This window comes from Tachypleus tridentatus, chromosome 2, assembly GCF_004210375.1.
Source record: "Tachypleus tridentatus isolate NWPU-2018 chromosome 2, ASM421037v1, whole genome shotgun sequence".
NCBI lineage: Eukaryota > Metazoa > Arthropoda > Merostomata > Xiphosura > Limulidae > Tachypleus > Tachypleus tridentatus.
Genome location: NC_134826.1, coordinates 72,155,754 through 72,177,170, shown reverse-complemented (window position 1 = coordinate 72,177,170; position 21,417 = coordinate 72,155,754). Strand labels below are relative to the sequence as shown.

At 32.1% G+C, this 21,417-nt stretch overlaps 1 protein-coding gene and 1 long non-coding RNA gene across 4 annotated transcripts in view; one reads left to right on the top strand and one right to left on the bottom strand.

Annotated features, from left to right (window-relative positions):
• Positions 1-1,344, bottom strand: part of LOC143244207 (uncharacterized) — a 42,728-nt gene extending 41,384 nt beyond the window's left edge. For both annotated transcript variants that reach the window (XR_013024963.1, XR_013024962.1), the window contains exon 1: positions 1,246-1,344. This is a non-coding gene — a long non-coding RNA (uncharacterized LOC143244207). The remainder of the gene's footprint in view (positions 1-1,245) is intronic.
• LOC143244205 (bicaudal D-related protein homolog) overlaps positions 1-20,639 on the top strand; it is a 56,496-nt gene extending 35,857 nt beyond the window's left edge. The window contains exons 2-11 of one of the 2 annotated variants that reach the window (XM_076488448.1): positions 4,558-4,773; positions 6,046-6,162; positions 9,497-9,643; positions 10,941-11,126; positions 11,856-11,999; positions 12,307-12,516; positions 14,115-14,240; positions 15,230-15,366; positions 16,512-16,632; positions 18,154-20,639. In XM_076488448.1, the coding sequence (XP_076344563.1) occupies positions 4,558-4,773; positions 6,046-6,162; positions 9,497-9,643; positions 10,941-11,126; positions 11,856-11,999; positions 12,307-12,516; positions 14,115-14,240; positions 15,230-15,366; positions 16,512-16,632; positions 18,154-18,288 (1,539 nt within the window). In that variant the 3' untranslated portion in view covers positions 18,289-20,639. Of the gene's footprint in view, positions 1-4,557; positions 4,774-6,045; positions 6,163-9,496; positions 9,644-10,940; positions 11,127-11,855; positions 12,000-12,306; positions 12,517-14,114; positions 14,241-15,229; positions 15,367-16,120; positions 16,458-16,511; positions 16,633-18,153 lie in introns of those variants that run through there. The other variant, XM_076488449.1, reaches the window with a different exon arrangement.
• The last annotated feature ends 778 nt before the right edge of the window (positions 20,640-21,417 follow it).

Genomic DNA, 21,417 nt, shown 5'->3' with positions numbered 1-21,417 from the left:
TAATAAATAATAGACAAGACTGTAACAAACTTTGTAATAACGTTAGTAATATAGACAATAAATTATAGACAAGACTGTAACAAACTTTGTAATAATGTTAGTAATATAGACAATAAATTATAGACAAGACTGTCAAACTTTGTAACAACGTTAGTAATATAGATAATAAATAATAGACAAGACTGTAACAAACTTTGTAATAATGTTAGTAATATAGATAATAAATTATAGACAAGACTGCAACAAACTTTGTGACACTGTTAGTAACATAGATAATAAATTATAGACAAAACTAATAAACTTTGTAACAATGTTAGTAATATAGATAATAAATTATACATCAGACTGTCAAACTTTGTACAATGTCACTAATATAGATAATAAATAATAGACAAGACTGTAACAAACTTTGACACAATGTTAGTAATATAGATAATAAATTACGGACAAGACTGTCAAACTTTGTAACAATGTTAGTAATACATATAATAAATTATAGACAAGACTGTAACAAACCGTTCGTAAAACTTCTGTATCTAGATTTTATCGTATCGACTACTGTGATGAGATACGCACCCATTGTATATATATATATATTTTGTAGGTAATGAGTAATCCTTTCCCTAAAGTTATTACGTGGCGTTGTTGTCGGATTGTACAACAGTGAGTCACCAGAGGTCAGGACAGTACAGCTTTGTCTTTATTAGCAGTTTCCATAGCAACAGCTAACCAGCACGAAAACACGCAACAAGAGTTGTTTATTTTATTTGAAAAGAATACAAAGTCTATGTTGAGTGATCCATGTGAGAACTATATGTGGATGTCAAGGTTACAACTAGAACCGATTGCAGTGATGAATCTGGTTCAGTGGAATTCATCAAAAAGGTCATAAGACCTGAATTTATGTATTTTTTCTTATTCCTTCTTGTTTGTTCATTATAGGTAGGTGTGATGACAGTTTTTTAAAACGGTGACAAAATTGATTATGCTCTAGCAGAGCTAAAAGGGAAAAGTAGGACAATTAGCCGATACAATTCTTAGGGAAAGTTTCTTTCTTTATGTGTAGTTTTTTGTTGTTTCACAGTCTAAAGCTACAACTGATTACAAAATCCAAAGGCAAAACCAAACATCAACTTGTGAAACAATGAAGCTTGAGATAATTTTGTAATACTAGCCTTTTTCTAAACCTAATTAGTAAATTACCATAACTAAAGTAAAAAATCAAAAGGTGTTCACTAGACTCACCGCATGTGAATTATTTTAGTGCTACATAATTTCAAACCTCCATGTTGTTATTGTCACCTTCCTTCTACTTTTAACTATTGCCATCTGTTGGAATTTTGTATTAATATTGTAGTAATTGGGAGCACATTATCTTCCAAAAGTTATTTTATTTTGTAAGATCTGCTCAGAAGCAATTTTAAACGTTTAAAAACGGATAGCTATTACGATCATATGTGATTATTTTATTGTAGAAAGTTAATTTATTTGGTTTGGCTAAAAATAACAACAACGACAAATTAGAGAAAACTATCCAGTCAAGTTTCAGAGCTATAAAATAGCTAAAATGTTTGAATTCCTGTCTCATCAAACATGCTCGATATGGGGCATTATAATGTGACAGTCAGTTCCACTATTCGTTGGTAAAAAAGCAGTTTAAGAGTTGGCTGTGGGTGGTGATTACTAACTGCCTTTCTCTAGTTTTCGCCCCCCAGTGGCATGTCTGCGGACTTACGCCACTAAAAACCGGGTTTCGATATCGGTGGTGGGCAGAGCATAGCTAGCCCATTGTGTAGCTTTGCGCTTAATTCTGAACAAACAAACAAACCCTCTAGTTTTACACTGCCAAATTAGTGACGACTGGCGCATATAACCCTCGTTTGGCTTTGTGCGAAATTCAAAACAAACATTTCAGTGGGGTGGTATTTTAATCACGGCCTTTATACTAGTAATTCACTATGGATTGATTTCAAATATCAACAGCGGCTTTTGATTGTAGTTATATGGTCGTGCGTCGCTGTAACACTAAATATTCACTTCATCAAGCCAGTGGTAGAAAAAAAACAACAAACGATTTTCCGAAATGGCAAAAGTAGTGGAATAATTTTCGAGAAAGTACCGTCGAATTCTTAGAACAAATTGTTTGTTGTTATTGCAAATGCAACTTTAAACTAAGCCAGTATGTTTAACGTAAATAAAATTAGTCAATACGTTTTGCTGTTTTTTGTTGTTGTTTTTCTGTTTGATTTTACCAACCGCATTTTTCCTTCACTGCTACATACCATATGTTCCCGATATCAGCAAAGAAATAACCATCATTTGGAAAAAAACCTATAACAAAACACAAAATTCCAGCAAACACCAAATTTATTCAAACACCAGGCACAAAACGTAGGTCTATACCATGCAAAAACTACACTGACAAACACAACACCAATATAATTTATAAAATACAATGCAACAACTGCCACAACTTCTATATTGGAGAAAGAAGAAAAAATGGAAAACACTTTCAAAGAAAAAAAACATCTTCACACGTTTTTAATCACTGCAAGTCAAATAAATACAACAAAACCATAGAAAACACACAGATAATAAGTAGGAAAACAAATATATATAAACGCAAAATCAAAGAAACTCTACTTATACAACAACTAAAACCAAAATTAAACCAACATAAAAGAACCTCTTTATACTAATTAATAGCCTAACATCTCGGCCTTTACAAACTCTCTCATTGTTAATTTGAAGATGACTTAAGAAGGTCGATATGTTATTCTCTGCTTTATTACGGGGCGTATATTGTTACGGTCAATCCCACTATTCGTTGGTAAAAGAGTAGCCCAAGAGTTGGCAGTGGGTGGTGATGACTAGCTGCCTTCCCTCTAGTCTTACACTGCTAAATTAGGGACAGATAGCCCTCGAGTAGCTTTGTGCGAAATTCCAAAAAACAAACAAACTGCTTTATTGGTGAAAGTGTTAATACCCATACCAGCTACCCTGAGATACATTTTTATTTCGAGTGGGTTTCTCATCATCAAGTATTAGGTCATAGTTCCTTGCCTTCTTTACCTGAAGGCACTGTGGCTTAAAATGAACGTGTGATTGACGTGCACTCGTAATAGACACATTTAACATTGACGTAAGCGCTATTAATGGCATATAAATACTAAACCCCATCTCTTATGTACTTGTTATATTATTGACTGTTTAGTTTTCATCAAATATGAATGAGAAAGCATACACTTTCAATTGAGAATGAAACAGTATGAAGCGGAATGTCATATATCTTGTGTTATATATTTATATTTTGTGAGGAAGGGACCAGGTAACCTTGATTTTTTTCTAATCAGCAAGGTTAGGGTATTAAATGACCAGAGGGCATACAATATTCCTTCACATCACCACACTGCTCTGGGGAACGGAAGGTCGACGTTACATGTACGACGTAGAAAAAGGGTTGAGCTAATATCTACATTCGGAATCAAATATTGCTACTGAAGTCTGTCAGCGAACTGCAAAGACGGATATGTGAAAGAATGCGTCATAATACGTATTCTAGGCTTCACTGTTCAAAATTTTCGTCTGAATCCTTGTTGAATTTTCATTTATGAATCATCTATTGTTTTAGGTTTTTGTTGTTCTGTTTGTCCTCCTCACGTCCTAGATTTGTTGTTAGTGTATTTTGGGTGATATATTTATTTACCTCTATTTTACTCTATAACTTATTTTTCATTACTGCTATTTCAATACTCTTTATGGCGTATATTATATATGCATATTTTTCACATCTCGCATAACATATGGTCTAGACAGAGGCATCGCGAGGTGCTTAAAAAATTAAGGACTCGTCCTGTAGGCACGATAATTTTCGCCGTTTCAGTATGTTATCGATCATGGTTTTCAATTATGATTTTTCAATACACCAATTAGGGATTCGAGGCACGGACACCGCGTCCCAGTGTCTAGTGCTGCCTCCGGGGCTTGGCTTAGACTGTTCTATATATAACCAAACGGAAATGATTGCTTGACTGTACAATTAAAACTTCCGCCTCTTTCCTACAGAGTGAAAAATATTTTTTATGGAACTTGAAAAAAATAAATGACTGTACCAATAAGGCTTTTTACGGACTTAAAAAAACAGTGTGTATGTATGTGTTTATACAGATCATTGGTGTAAATATAAGACAATAAATGATAATCTATAACTTGATATAAACATTTTGAAGACAGAGACAATATTGACATATGAAACAATATTGACTGATTGCGGCCCATTGGTTAGCGTACTATGGATCCGAGATTTCGTGGTTCGTGCTAAAACAAACAAACAAAAACTTACAGTAGCATCAATGTGTCTTTGTCATAGCAATTGGCAATCTTAAACTACTTCTTATTTGAAATTATTTATTTGTTTGTAAGATTTATTTCTAGTTTTTCATTATTTCTCTAAAAAACATAAAATTCAATTTGTGTTTATAAAAGTACTGATATGAGTATTGATTAAACAATGTGATATTTATAAATTTATTTATTTTATGTTTTATTTTTTCACAGCTCCTGGAACAGGAAAAACATGCGTTGCGGAGGAAATTGGATTCTGTGGAAAGAGAGTATGACAGCCGCGTGGGAGAGCTGCAGGCAGATATAACCGAGCTGAGGAAGGAACTCGAAGGCCACGAGGTGTCGTTAAAATCAACAGAGAAGGAAAAGAGTAAAATGGTCCTGGAGCTTCAAGAACAGAATCATAGGTTGACTCTTGCTCTAAAACAGGTGGATGACACGTCTTAAAGTTTTCATTATTGTATATATATATATAAATCTGAACGTTTGTGTCATTTTACCGAGCACACGAAACTGTGATTTCTAATGGTTTAGCAACCACTAAGAACTTCTTTCTGGAACAAGCATTTATTATAACCTCTAATATTGTTATGTGTTTTCAACGTTAAGACAACCAATTTGGTACGTGTTTTCTTATGGCAAAACCAGATCGGGCTATCTATCGATTCCACCGAGGGAAATCGAACTTCTGATTTTAGCGTTGTAAATTCGTAGACTTACCGCTATACCAGCGGGGGACATTTGGTATGGTCTGTTATAATATAGTAACTTGTCTTCTACGTTTACTCTAAAGCGATGACCCTACTCCTGTTATGCTGTAGGTTTTTCGTAGCTAAAATAAAAAATCAAACTTAGTACATGTGGTTCAGTAAGGTGTATATAACCTTAGTAATAGAAATGGACTTTTAATGAATATGTTCATCATAACATATTTATTTATTGCCATCATTATGAAATTGTATTTTATAAAAACAATTACCGATTTTCAATGGTATTTCACGTTTTTATTATTTAACTCAAAATTATTACTAGATTTGTAAGTAGCAAATAATCTCTGTTAAATGTTAAAATTCATGAAAAAAAAAAAGAAAGAAAGACTCCTAGGATCAGTGGTAGCCTTCCTCTTTGCTTATCTTTGCTTTTAAAAAAATACCTAATAATCTAATAAACTAAATCTATTAGTGTTGAAAAACTTAAAGAATTAAAGAGGGAAAACAACTGATTTGTTGTGATTATTTTATTATACACTTCACATTTTATTTTTTATTATTTATTACACCCGCAAAGTTTGTCGACTCCCTGACGACGGTGGGCCCTTTTGTCCATTAAATAAAACAGTCAGTTTATTAAACTTTATCTATTTTCAAACTTAACTTTGAAATAACACACTTATCTTCTTTAGTTTTTGTGATCCCTTGGTAAGTTTATGGACTTACAACGCTAGAATCCAGGATTCGTAGACACAGAAGACAACCCAATGTGGCTTTGCTCTCATATAAACAAATAAACAAATTACTGTTTGTATATTTCTGTGACTAATTAGGCACGAGAGAACATTTCTAACAAATAGAAACAAATTTGTGTCAACAGAAATGATAAAACGAAAAACAAAACAGAAACATTCTTGACAAGAAAAGAATAAATGAGACTGTATTCTATTATCTTTTTCACTAACATTTGAAAGTACACATTTTGTTCTAGGCCAACAAGTCAGAAGGGCAGCTAAGAAACCAATTGAAATCATTACGTCAACAATTCACCGTCCGTAGCTCCAATTTCTCCGATCACATTTCCCAACTCGAAGGACTTAGGGAAGAGGTGAGCGTTTTCAAAAAGGAAATAAATAAACTGCTTTTCACTTTAAGTATTAAGTGTTATTATTTACGATTTTAATAGTCTCTGCTTTAAATTATTTTAGTTACACTAGCAGAATTAATAATCATAATATTTATACAATGCTGGCCAAAATCTTAAGGCCAATGAACATAAAGAAAAAATATGCGTTTTGCGTTGTTAGACTTAATCACTTATATGATTAGAGCTTTAAAAGATGACAATAATAAAAGGGAAAATAAAAATAAAAAACTTTTTTTAGCATTTAATAGGGAAAATGTGAACACTGTGAAATTTGGCTAAATACTAACTGGTCAAAAGTTTAAGACCATACCAAAAAGAAGTCCTAAACAGGGTAGGAAATGCCCAACAAGAGGTCTCAGTAATGAGTTGCACGGCCGTCATTGCGAATAACTGCAAACATTTGTTTTGGTATGGTCATTATAAGCGCTTGCAGAAGGCTGGCTGGAATGTTAATCCGAGTATTGAAGATGACTTCACGAAGATCATGCACTGTTTGGAATTGACGTCCATTTCTATAGACTTCCCTTGCCATCCACCCCCAAACATTTTCAATGGGGGTCAGTTCGGGCGAACACGCTGGATGGTCCAAAAGAATCACGTTATTCGCCATGAAAAGGTCCTTTGTCCTGCGGGCATTGTTGACTGCAGTGTTGTTCTGCTGAAAGATCCAGTCATTTCCACACAAGCGAGGGCCTTCAGTCAATAAGGATGCTCTCTCCAACATACCAATGTAGCAAGCTACTGTTTGACGCCCCTATATAACCTGAAGCTCCATTGTTCCATGAAAGGAGAAAGCATCCCAGATCATGATGGAATCTCCTCCACTGTGTCGTGTAGAAAATGTCTCTGGTGGGATATCCTTATCGTGGCAGTAATATTGGAAACCATCTGAACCATCCAGGTTAAAGTTTTTCTCATCAGAGAACAAAACCTTCTCCCACTTTTTTAAGTCCCATGTTTGGTGCTTCTCAGCAAAGTTTAACTGAGTTGTTTCGTGGTGTGGAAGGAGGCATGGTCTTTGAAGACGTTTACGGTTTTTAAAGCCTTTCTCTCGTAGATGCCGTCTTATTGTTCTTGAGCTGCATTCTGCGTCCGTAAGGGCCTTAATCTGGTTCGACGATCGGCTGGTGTCTTGCCGGACTACTCGTCGAATACTCCTGCTCAACGCCGTCGAAATTTTCTTAGACCGACCAGGGTCTTTTAAGAAATTTGCAACAGCAGTTTTACTACGCCCAATCTCACCAGCGATGGTACGTTGAGAGAGACTTTGCTTTTGCAGCTCGACAATTTTGTTACGTTCAAACTCTGTCAACTTTTTAGCCTTTGCCATGTTTTTACCCAATGTAACACAGGAGATGTCAGTGGGAGATGTTGACAACGCTAACACTTGAATACAAATGATTAAATTTCGTTACGTGTTTACCGATTAACGCTTCGTTTCAGTATGGTCTTAAACTTTTGACAAGCTAGTATTTAGACTAATTTCATAGTGTTCACATTTTCTCTATTAAAAGCTGAAAAAGTTTTTTTATTTTTATTTTCCCTTCTATTATTGTCATCTTTCGAAGCTCTACTCATATAAGTGATTGAGTCTAACAACGCAAAACGCATATTTTTTTTATGTTTATTGGCTTTAAAATTTTGGCCAGCAGTGTACCAGTGTACTTGTAAAAAGTGAACAGTTTTTTTAAAAAAATTCTTGACCAGAAAATACTGCACAGGAAAGTGTTCTTTAGCCATACGCAACTCATTACGTCATAATTATTCAATGTACATAGCTCAGACTTTTCATAAATTGTACGGATATAAACTGTAATGTTGTGAAGATAGTACTCTTCTTTAAAATTATTTTCTGCGACAAACAAGTGGTTGTTGTACATACCGTACTTACTTTCCTAATTATCTGAATCTTGACGATCCACAGTGAAAATTCTGTATGGATTTTTGTTAGTGTTTTCATTCAATAGATAATGCCACATTTCATGAACAACAATCACTAATTTTGGCATTGAGATCTTGTTGTAGTTCAACACAGCAAATGGCACCACTGTATTTATTATTTCGGTCACATACATAGATAAATAGATGTATAGAAGGCCACGCTATTACACCAGTCTAGTAAGATGTGTATTTAAATAACTGTTTACTTCGTTCTTCATAACATTTTTATATACATCAGTTGGCATGATCGAACAGAAACAGTCTTAAACGTTTTAATATATTTTCTTGAAGTAGTGTGATTAGTAGCTAATTATTACCAAATAATATTTTTCAAGTTTCGTTCCATAATAGAATGGTTAATTTGCAATTTTACCTATCACGTATAAATTAGTTTCGTTGGGTCTGTAAAATATATTAATCAACTAAATTGCCATTTTATCTGTCCTTAATATGGTTTATCTAAATTATATCTTTGCTGGTTTTCTCTTGGGCAATAAAACAACAATAAATATATCACACACAAAAACCATCATGAACATAATTTCTATTTGTTTGAGCTTTCCCACAGAAATGATTTAGTTTTGTGCATTCCTCATCCAATCTGTTACGGTTTTTATTCTTGACTTTTCTAATATGATCAGTTCAACGCTAAAATTAAAGGTTCAATTCACTTTGGTAGACAGAGCAGACAGTCCGATGTGGCTTTGCTATAAGAAAAACACACATGATATGGTTAGTTAACTGGTTTTAACTTAAATTTGTATGTATTCAGTTAAAGCTATGTTTATAGTGTTGAATTAATTAAACAATTACCAAACATCTTTTAATATCAGGGAAAAAAAAAGACTCTAATGCCAAACTTTCGAATATATATCAAATTACTTATTTCTTCTAATTTTGTTACATAGTGGCGTATGAATTATAATATTACATGATAACGTAAGCGATGTGTGTTAAGTAGAAATACTTCTGATTTTCAAAAAAATATTTTTTGGGGTTTATTTTACTACTGTGTGTGTTTTCTTATAACAAAGCCACATTGCTGAGCCTTCCGAGGGGAATCGAATCCTGATTGTAGCATTGTAAATCCGGAGACATACCGCTGTACCAGCGGGGAGTGTATTTTAGTATTGACTAGATCAAATGTAGTATTTGCATCACTGCGTTAATATGTTCAAAATGAAATTTCGTTGAATAAGAAATTTAACTTACCACTGTCGATTGTCTTTAAAATATAAAATATATATTAGTAATTTTAACCGATAAGCAATGATTTATAATTTATTAATATAAATAATTATTACTATATTATTATAATTTATTACCTCATTTCAAACGTATAATATTTCTCTAGATTGATATTTTGACGGAAAGAAAATATGATCTCGAACGTAGAATTGAACATCTCGATGAAGAACGTGAGAGCCTTAGTATGTCTTTAGAAGAATCTAGTGATCAGATAGTCATGTTAGATCATAAGAACAAAGAGCATGAACAACATGTGAGTGTTTCACAAGTTCCTTAACAACTAAGAAAAAAAAAAGTTAAACAGGTTTACAAACAACTGAACTATCTTTGGTTAGGCGAAACAGGACCGTTTTATCCAATAGGAAAAGAAACAGCTTCCCATGGCCTACTGCTGTCAGGGGTCCACTTCGCGTTGCGATAATAATAATAATGAACTGTAAAATATAAATTGAAAAAATACTAATAAATTAGTTTTATAAATATAGTTTTCCTTTTATTTAGGTCTTTATTTCTTATCACAAATAAATTTAGTTTATCAAATTATATAGTATTTTCTTTAAAGCAAAGGAGGCCCACCAATGTCTAAGCGCGGCATTGTTGCTAAAATTATCATAAATTGGTAGTTATTGGGCATAAATCTTTCCAATGGCTACCTGTATTGTGCCCACTGTAGAACTAGAACCACAAATATTAGCTTTATAATCTCTCAAGCTTACCGCTAAATCATCAGTAAGAAATTATATTTAAAAAAAAACTATCAGAGAGATATCAGTGATTGAGTATTGGTCAAATGTTCCCAGATCGAAAATTGAAAGAAATATTTTTTGTTGGTTTTATTGCAAAACTACAAATAGGCTATCTACAGTGGGCACCAAATCCCACATTTTAGCATTATAAGCATTTCATTGCTGATAAAATCTTTAAAATATTCTAAGTTCATGTCGAACATTTCTGATTGTAATAATAGAAATTGTCTCTTGACTTTACAGAAAAGTTTGTTTATGTAAATAAAATAACTCTCAGCGTCAAACCTCAGAGCTTCTTATTTTTGTCTATTTTAAACTGCTTACTAATAGTTAATTACTGATATTAGATAATTTACACAACCAAGTCAGATGCCTTCTTTACTTGTATTTCCTGTGTAATGATGTGTTTCACACTTCATTTATTTAAAATATGTGTAAGAACAGTCAGAGGATATTTTAAAAACGCACAATTTTACCTTAAATTGTTTTTCTGATTAGTCCACTTTATAAATGGATCGTTTTTAAAACCTCTCGCATTTATAATGACTCCTAAACCTTTTGTCAATTGGTTAAGAACCAATGATTACACACGCATGTGTAATTTTTATTTTAGTGTTAGTGGTAACGACGTTATCTAGCTACTGCTAGCCAACGAAAAATGTTTGGACTAGTTAAATACCAGTCATTATCTTTGTTTAGCAGGAAGACAAATATTTTCATTTGGAAATGAGCTTCGTAGAACTATTATTCACGTTGCTAATTACCTTTGATTTTCTAATAAATTATATTAATAATTTTTGTTAGATTCGAAACCAGAAGAGAGAAATGGAAGAGCTCAGATACGTTAATACTCAGCTCCAAGCTAAAATAGATGCTGTCCTTCAGAGATGCAGTTCTCCAAGCTTCGAACAGACTTCCATTCACAACGAAATCGAGATGTCGTCGCACACGTCCATAGAAGACGAATTAAAACCACTAAATGGAGATCAGGTACTAAAACTGTGTCTATGTTTTATCCTCGGAGCATTTTTTCGTTTGGATCAAATAATAATATTTGGGAATTCTATATATTTTGTGGCAATTCAATATAAAAGCTCACAAATCGACCAAAACACTTACTGGGCTTAGTAAAGCACACGTAGCTTATAATTTTCTAAACAATTTATGCAACATTCTGCTAAAGAATTAATTTTTATAGGATATGAAGTAACCCACGAGTCACATTCACGTTTATTGTAGAACAAAACTACATGTATTTACCACGGGAATTCGAATCCTGAAATTTAAAGTTGTGAGCTCGTAGATTTACCGTTATCTGATTAGGGGATCACACACATAAAATCAAACGAAAATACAATCAGGTTTATAATTAATTCCTTTAACTGATGTTGGGAGTCGTTATGAATTGTACTTAAAAGATGAGCAATTACACTGATTAATTGCAAACAGTTATTATATTAAATTTTAAGAAAAATCAACGTAAAATGACTTAATATTATGCAATATGTGAACCCTTACTAATTAAAAATTTAAAAACGAGTCTGTAGTTTAAAGGTTTTTAAATATTTAGATTCTATAAGGCAACATTTGCTTGTTATTTCGACCTAAAATTCAACGGACCATTCAGTGTTTTAAAATCTACGTACTGTGTTTTTTATGATATGGTTATATTTTTTAAACGACTTCTTGTTTAATTTTTAACTGTTATTCAACCTACAGAATGGTAGAATTAGACCTCAGGCCCAACCAGAATCGAGTGTTGGTTTCCATGTGGAGCTTGGAGATGTAGACATTGCAAGCGAAAGCTGTGAAATGTTTCCATTTATGGAACTTCCAGTTCCAGACGCTAAAGATGGTTGGAAGGTAAAGTGCGTCACTAGATGACACTAGTTACTTTTGTCATACACTTTATTTTCAGTCCGAGATAAGAATAAATTTGACGATTTGTTTAATACATTATAATAAAATCATTGAAACAAAAATAACAGAACTATTCAAATATTATAAAATTATCCGAGTTACAATTTTAACTTATGCTAAATATTTTTCAACATCGCAAAGAAACAAACGCCAGCAACAAAAGTAACACAAACCAACTCCACAGAATAGTTGAAGCTGATATTCGCTAATGTTTGTTGTTAACGATAATTTTCCATCGTTTCATCCGTAGTTTAAACAAGAGCTAGTTGAGATTTACGACCAGATTAAACTGTTGTGTGAAGACCTGAGAAGGAAACGAGATTGTCTGTCAGCGGATAGTGGCTTTACGTCATCACCAGATGTCGTGCAGGCACAACACATGCGCGTTGGAGTGATAACAGTGGTACTCAAGGAATTGAGAGGTCTCATCAATGATCTAATAACCAATTATAGCGAAATAGTACGTAAACATATCCGTATTTAAATACGTATCTGATAACTTCGCAATTAATATAATTATGTTCTACATAAGAAACAACTCTTTAATGTGATAGTTATAAGTTTTCCTTATAAGTCATTGCTGTCGTAAAATGGCGTAACAATTAATATGAAAGCACAATATTTTTCTTGTTTACGTGAAAATACATTAAATATTGCATAGTTGTAAAAACATAATATAAGTTAACATTAGACGTGTCATGAGTTATATTTTCAACTGGTGAAATTACCTGGCTTTGCTTAGGTTATTAGGTTGATTAATTCCAGATGACTGCGTCAGTGTGTAAATTTTGAACCCATTTTAGCATAAAAGTATAATCTAAATATTTTTGTTTCTTCTTTATGGGATGTGGCTTGTTAATAAAGGTAATCTTCACTCTGAGCTGTCCTCTGATCTTAAACATAAGTAATAAAAACAAATAATAATTAAAAATAAACCTGTTTAATTAATGAAGCCTCTAAATTAGGAATTTTTTTTTTTTTTTCAGTTTTGTAGTTTATACATTTCGTTTTATACTCTCAACATTGCCCCATAACAATATTATGCTATAATTTTAATGCTAAGCAAAATAATATAAAAACCATTATTTGAATGTATTGTTACCAAAACGTACTGACTCTTCTATGTATTAAAAGTTGTCATAAAAGTGACGTCACCTGACTATGTCGGTTAAATGGAATTATAATATTATGATCAATTCCACTATTTGGTGGTAAAAGAGTATCCCAAAAATTGGCGATGGGTGGTAATGACTAGCTGCTTTCTCTCTATCCTTACACTGCTAAATTAGGGATGGCTAGTGCAGATAGTCACGTGTAGCTTTGTGCAAAAAAAAAATTATCATTCTGCAGGTTTTTTGACTTCTTAGTTTAAAAGTAATCCATTTAATGGTCATCTTACGTGAATTTCAGTTTTTGTTTTACTGTGATCTTCTTATTTTTCACAACTCTTTATCTCATGCTATAAAATTAATTTTATAGTCTGTTTGTTTACATAATTAAGTATTTTTTGTTTGTTGTTTTTTGAATTTCGTGCAAAGCTGCACAAAGGCTGTCTCCGCTAGCCGTCCCTAATATAGCAGTGGAAGACTAAAGGGAAGGCAGCTAGTCATCACCACACACCACCAACTCTTGGGCTACTCTTTTACCAATGAATAGTGGGATTGACCATAACATTATAACCCCCCACGGCAAAAAGGGCGAGCATGTTTGGTGCGATGGGGATTCGAATCCGCGACCCTCAGATTACGAGTTAAACGCCTTAACCCACCTGGCCATACCGGGCCAAATTAAGTATTATTTTGAAATAAAAATTTAATTTAAGTTTAGGAAAATTTAAACTTATCAAAAGTGAGGGGGCTGCTCTATACTGTATTCGAAAAAGAATGTTTGCTCCTGGTCTTAATATTTATGTTGTTTTTAAACACTTCATGCGCTGTATAAAGTGACTGTTTTTAACATCAAATCTTTTTGTAATGGTACGATAGTTTAATAATGTAATTTCTGTTAGATATGTTGATCTTTTCTGAAATAAAAACAAATATTATTTTACATCTTCAGCCATGTGCAGCTTGTCAGACAGTTTCTCAGGAGAAGGGTCTGTTGGAAAAAGCCCAGAAAGAACTTAAAGAAAAAACGAAGGAACTGAAAAAGAAAGAAGAAAAAGTGACTGAACTGACTAAAAAAGTAAAACTTTTTAGTATGAGTTAAATGTATTTTTACATTTTTCAGAAATATATATAAGTATTTCTTTCATATAACCAAAACAAAAATAAGCCATTTCTTTGTTTTTAAGGGCAAAGTGACACGTTGGGCTGTCTGGTCTCTGCCCACCATAGGTATTAAAGCCTGATTTGTAGCATAATGAATCCTGTGGTACTGCTTAGCTTTTGGAGAGCACACAGTTATAAAGATATTATTTCTATAGTTCTAATTCTGGCATGTATTCATTTTGTTACCTAAATGAACACATTATTTTATGGTAAATTAACATTTATTCATAAAAATGCCCCTTATGTGCTAACATATGCTGTTTTTAGAAAATTATACTTCATTGTGCTGTGTTTATGTTTCACTATTTTAAAGAGATAATACAGAAGCTGGTGAAAAATGAATTCTATTTGGATGAGAAAGTCTGGTGAAACATCTTAAAAAACTAACGATTTTTCAACCTCGTTTTTATAGACATTTACTGATGACGTTTTCACTCGTTACTGGAAGTTTTCCTGCTATATGTACCATGTTTTCCTGGAAATTAATTTAGATAGTAACATTTACAAGATATTAAACTGTAAATAAATACTTATCATTTATGGGTCAGTTGCCCTTGGTGGAAAAGTGGTAAATTTATAGACTTGTAATGCTACAATCTGGGGTTTGATTCTCTGTGGTGGAAACAGCAAATAGCCCAATGCAGTTTTGCTTTAAAGCAAACAAACAATGGGGCAGTTCAAACGTAAATTTTATATTCAATAAGCACTGCCACTTAGATGTTTTATCAACAACTTTATAATTGTTCAAAACTGTCTTAGTAATTTTTTCTTTAAGATAAGAAAAGCCACAGCTTGTAGACTGGTACATCTTTATTGGAAGAAACTGTTAAAATTAGAAAATGTCAACAGTGTCTGTACATCTAGACCAAAAGTAAACATGATCTCTTCATTTGATTTCTTTAGGTAGCCATTCAAGAAATGGATGTAGCCCTTCTAAACGAAGAAAGAAATAAGCTTCGTGATGATATTAGTAATAGTAAAATTGCTAAAGATGAAATTGTTAAAAAGGCCTGGGATGTACGTGATGGAGCAGTTGCTAGGTAATATTAGTCAGAAGTTTACTGAAAACATCAATGCACAAATTTGGTAAAAAAAAAAAACCTGTCTTGTTTACAGACTTTATTTTACTTTACTGTCAGTAAAATTTGAAGTGAATTTGAAAATAAATTTGTTTTTAATGGATGTGTTTCCATATATATATATACTGATTTGTGGATTTTACTGTAGGAAGTTTAGCAAGATGTATTTAATGTGTAATAGATTCATTCAATGATACAAAAATATCAAATCTGCCAGCTTACACAGTTCACTGACTGTCTTCGTCTTGATTATGAATTTCAAAGTCATCTCATCTGGGTCATCAAATACTAAACTTTTAATTGAAGAAACTTTATGTATTTTTAAATGAACTCCCAAATTTAAATTATAACACAACTTTAATACAGTTAAGTCAGTTGTAATTACCTGTACAATACAGTTCATTATTCTATTCTTTGTTTATTTGATTGTCTTTAAATTTATTTCATATTTTCATGGTGTATTTTAATTATTTTTATAGAATGTTTAAATTTTATAAAATGTCTGCACCTAATAATGTACCATGGTCAATATAGCTTGCTGAAAATGTCTGTAGCTAATGTATCATGTTCAATACAGCTTACTGAAAATGTCTGTACCTAATAATGCACCATGTTCAATACAACTTGCTGAAAATGTCTGTACCTAATAATGTACCATGTTCAATACAACTTGCTGAAAATGTCTGTATCTAATAATGTACCATGTTCAATATAGCTTGTTGAAGATGTCTCTACTTAATAATGTACCATGTTCAACACAGCTTGCTGAAGATGTCTCTACTTAATACATAATGCACCATGTTCAATACAGCTTGCTGAAGATGTCTCTACTTAATAATGCACCATGTTCAACACAGCTTGCTGAAAATGGAATATGTGTATTCTGAAACGTCCAGGAATTAAATGTTTGTTACTGTACATACATGTGTATAAGTGTTTGTTGTTGCTACTGTTGTCCTGTTGTTCATCATTAAACATTTATCTCAAATTCTCCTCAGTATAGCTTTGCTTCTACAGGAAAAATAGATTTAATAATGATTTTGTATCACAACACTTCAAACTTTTAAATTTTGTTGCATTGTTTACCTGTTGGATTTTTTGTGCAGGAAAAATGCAGTAGAGATTGAACTTGCCAAAACAAAGACTGACATGATGCATATCAACAGTCAGCTGATGGAAGCCATTCACCAAAAAGTGGAGCTATCTCAACAGTTAGAACAGTGGCAGGTAATTAAATTTTCACAACAAAACTTGGTTTAAATATTCTCATACCACAGTGGTAATAAGAAATGCACACACAATATTTATGCCAACATGTTCCTTGGTTTGGAAACTGTATGTGTGTTTCCTGAGTAAATGGAAAACATTTAATGTAAACCACAAGAGTGAAACTTTATCATTTCTTTAATCACTCAGCTGTATTTTTGGACATAACACAATAGTAGCAGCACCATCAAGTTTGATTTGTTAATCACAGTCAGATTTTAGCATGGTATTAATCATTTAACAAACGTCACAACACCAGCACTAATAGATTTTGTCTTTTTTCTGTAAATACCTAAATTTTTCTGAATTAACACATTGGCTACAGTGTAACCTACTGGAGGGTCATATGGCACTATTAGTAATGTGACACTCTGTTGGCTCACAGTCCATAATATTACAAATATAAAGTTCCTTTGTGGCATAGGATATTGTGACTGCTTCTTGGTACTTTAGGAATGTTATCTTTTGAGCAATAACACTGTGAATTTACTGCCGTTCATTTAACACAATAAATTTGGCAATGAAAACAAAATAACATTATATTTTAATTTTATACAATTACTAACAAAATAGCAAATAACACATTTTTCAAAGAGAAAATTATACAATACTTTGAAATTGGCAAAAAAAACATTTTTTGAAAAACATTTGCACATTGTAAAGAAACAAAAAATGAAGTTTATGACAGGAGCATTTCTTAGAGATTCATATTGTAATTAACACCAGAATGTGGATTAATATATTATAAGTCGACAGCCATGTTAACTCCTTCCATATGAATTATCACTGCATTTTAAAATAGTAAACCATACTTATTGTGAGTTCTGAAGATGCATTTATGACCTAATAATTTGCAGTTCTTCAAACCAGGGGGCCATTAATATTTCCATAAAATGTCAACATCACAACTAATTCATGGGACTGCTTCTCACATGATAAACTGACTTGAAAGTCACTAGCTATCACAGTAAAGTGAGTAGATGTTACCTTAACTATTACATCAAAATGGTCATCAGGTTCAAACTGAAAGTGTCCAATTACATTAATTGAATATATATAGATTTAGTCCACTAGAAAAAAAACTGTTTTTCATTCTTCAGAAAGTAATTACAAGATATACATGATCAATTATAGAGGATTGAAAACTAAAGAACTGTGACTGTAATGTAGAAGAAAACAGTTGTATGTAACTAAAAAAATGAAGAAATTTACATTAAATTTTTTCTTGTATGCTACGTAGAGCACTATTTAGTGAAACATACAGCTAATCACAAATTTCATGTAAAATAATTTAAAACTGAAAATATTTATAATAAATTGACAAAAATTGATGTACAAACTTAACGAACATTCACGTTCCCCAAAATGAAACCATTTTATAATGCTAGTGAATCATTGTTTGTCTGTTTATTATTATATCAGCATATTGTACTTCCACATACAAGTAACGAAATATTCAGTACTGTTTCTTCCTACCACTAGGTGGACATGCAAGCTCTTCTAGATGAACAGCTGAAAGTTAAGCTGAAGAATCAAGAGCAAGAAGATAAGAAAAGAATACATGCTTGTCCTCGTAAGTCAACAAAGAACAGCAAAATGTTTAAACTCTGGAGGTGACCATCTTCTGTTCATTAAGAGAGATTTGGGTATCCTGCTGATGTGTTTTCAGTTTGTTTCGTCTGGGGTATAATAAAAAGTTGACATTCATTATGTATATAATGTATAGTTAAGAAGTAAACAATGTAATATCAAAAAGGCAGGGTTTATTTTTCATTTCAAAACTTTATTATTTATTCCTGCTATTTCTGAAGATAGAAGCTGTTGTTTAGAAATAAAATAATTTGCTTATTTTTATATAAATATCAGTGAAACTATTGTGTAAAATTATGTTTTAACAATGAAATAAGCCTAAAATATATTTTCTTTGTAATTAACAATTATTGTGTGAATAATATTTTGAAGTTGTCAGTTTTTAATTACTGTCTCATGATAATAAAGGCAGGACAAAGTAACGTCAGTTGGATTTACTGAATCTCTTTTTAAGATTCATGGCCTAAGTTTTAAGGCTTAGTATAATATGTTTTCAGGTTTTCTCTACAGCATGCACTGCCCAAGGCTATATGTAACAAATGTTTGTACAATAACACTATGTAACACAAATTTTGTACCTGGATAGTATATGTTATTTCTTAAGTGCTCATGTTGTAACAGTACAGAAAATGGCCATTATTCCTTTCAAACTTTGCTTTTGTGACCTGGATAATGAAATTTAGAAATTAGCCTATTTTCTTTTCTATGTAACAACGGGCTAATTTGCACATTTTCATTTACGTAAGATCTGAATAAAACAATACATTAATCAAGATTTACATGTATTTATACCAAAGTTATACAAAAATGAACAAAAATGTTTAGAACTGAGTAGTTTTTTGAGAGTTGCAACTGTAATGTAAATCACTTTCACGTATCAGCCCCTAATATAGTCTCCCATCATGTTTTTGTTATACACACCCAGGTCACACAAGCAAAGTTTGAGGAGAAAAATAGGTCTTCTCCATTTACTTTTGGCATAAGCAATTGGGAAATAACACTTTCTGCCCAGGAATAAGAAAAAGTAAAAATTTTGTTAAATAGTGTAATTTGTTTATCAAAGAGATTGAATGGTATATCATAAATACCACAGGGACCAATATATATATTGTTATTCACTATTTGACAAAATATTTTCTTAGCAAATTGTATTGGCTTTTATTCAACACAAAACCATATTAGTGATTGTTTTTCTTAACAAGTTGTGTTTCAGAAGTTTAAGGCTTGTTTTAATGCTCAACATTGATGGACATTTGTGTTAGCAATGTTCAAGAATTCCATTGTCACCATACCATGATAGCTTTTTATGGCATCAAACAGTTGTGAAATAAATCTGATGGTGAAGTTAGATGAAAGCAAATAATTAAGACGTCATTGTATCGGTGAATAAATAGTGATAGCGCACGGCAAAAATGAAACGGAAGTTTCTTATAGTTAAATAATACATTTGTACTTATTATACTTCATTATCATCAACTATAAGTACTTTTTCAGTCCTTCTCTAAACTAATGCATAAGATGTGCACTATTACATAGTATCACACTATTAATGACCAATTTGTTTGGACAATCCTAGTCAAAAGGTTACTACCTAAAAATAGCATATTATGCTATCTCTTAATTCTAGTTAACTTGTGAGGGAGGCCCAGCATGGCCACATGGTTAAAGCACTTGACTCCTAATCTGAGAGTCACAGCTTCGAATACCCATCACACCAAACACGCTCGTCCTTTCAACTGGGGGATGTTATAATATAACGGTCAATCCCACTATTTGTTGGTAAAAAAGTAGCCCAAGCGTTGATGGTGGGTGGAGATGACTACCTGCCTTCCCTCTAGTCTTACACTGATAAATTAGAGATGGCTAGCACAGATAACCCTTGAATACCTTTGTGCAAAATTAAAAAAAAAGAATATTTATAATAATTTTTTTTTAAATAACAGAAAAGGCCAATATTTCTCACACAGTGTGTACATTTTCAGCTACAGTAGGTTTTCCAATACTACTGGATATATGCATAATAATGTATTATCAAAATCTTGTGATAACTTAAATGTTAATTAACGTAAGTATAGTTATTGTTGTGGTGAAAATCTCGTATTGCTGTACAATCTGCCAATTAGGTTTAAACTGTTCTTGTACATTAACAAATAAATTATTTAAAAAAAAATTCTAATTCACATGTTGATTTGTTTAACTAAAGCAATTATTAGGAATTTCTGTTCTAATAATAATCATAAGAATTAAATACAAAAGGTTTTTCATATAAGACATTTTTTTGTTTTGAAGATTTATATAAAACAACTGTGAACTCAGTAGGTAATGTTGCTCTGTAATAAACTTGTGTCCATATTATGAATAAAAACCTATATCATGGAGATCTGGTTTTTGTTTTTCTTCAATGTGGATTCTGTCAGGATACTTTTTGAAACAAACACCTTTTAACAAGAGAAGACAAACTAATAGATTTGTAATTTCATAGCTGGGTCTTCTATAAATATTGTTTGCAACAGATATTATTACAGTTCAGTAACTATCAATGATAATTGTAAAAACATTACTGTTTCCTTACCTCCTCCTTTCAAGTTTTTATTACAAGTTTTGTCATGGATAGTGACTTTGCCCTCTCTAAGTTTTCAAAGCAACTTTTCTACAATGATAAGATTTAAAAATCAGTATAGTATGCAGATATACCAAAGATTTTGTTTCCTTCTTTACTTAGTAAAGCAAATTGTTGAAGTTTCCAAACAGATGTTCATTAATATTCACAGGCTTGAAGTTCCATTGAAGATGTTGTCTGTATGCCATTTATATTTTTATTGTTTTATAAATTGAATAAAGATTGTTTTCATTGTGTTTGATATTTTATCCAGTGCCTTTCTATCTCACAATTTGGTCAAAGTCATATTACAAACCTGTGTTCTAGTAGATCCTAAATGATTACAAATCTGTCATCTAGTAGGTCCTACATGATTACAAACCTATTGTTTAGAGGATCCTACATGATTACAAACCTGCTATCTAGAAGATCCTACATGACTACAAGTCTGTTATCTAGTAGACCCTGCATAATTACAAACCTGTGATCTGGTCGATCCTACATGATTACAAACCTGTTATCCAGTAGATCCCATATGATTACTAATTGAATAATTA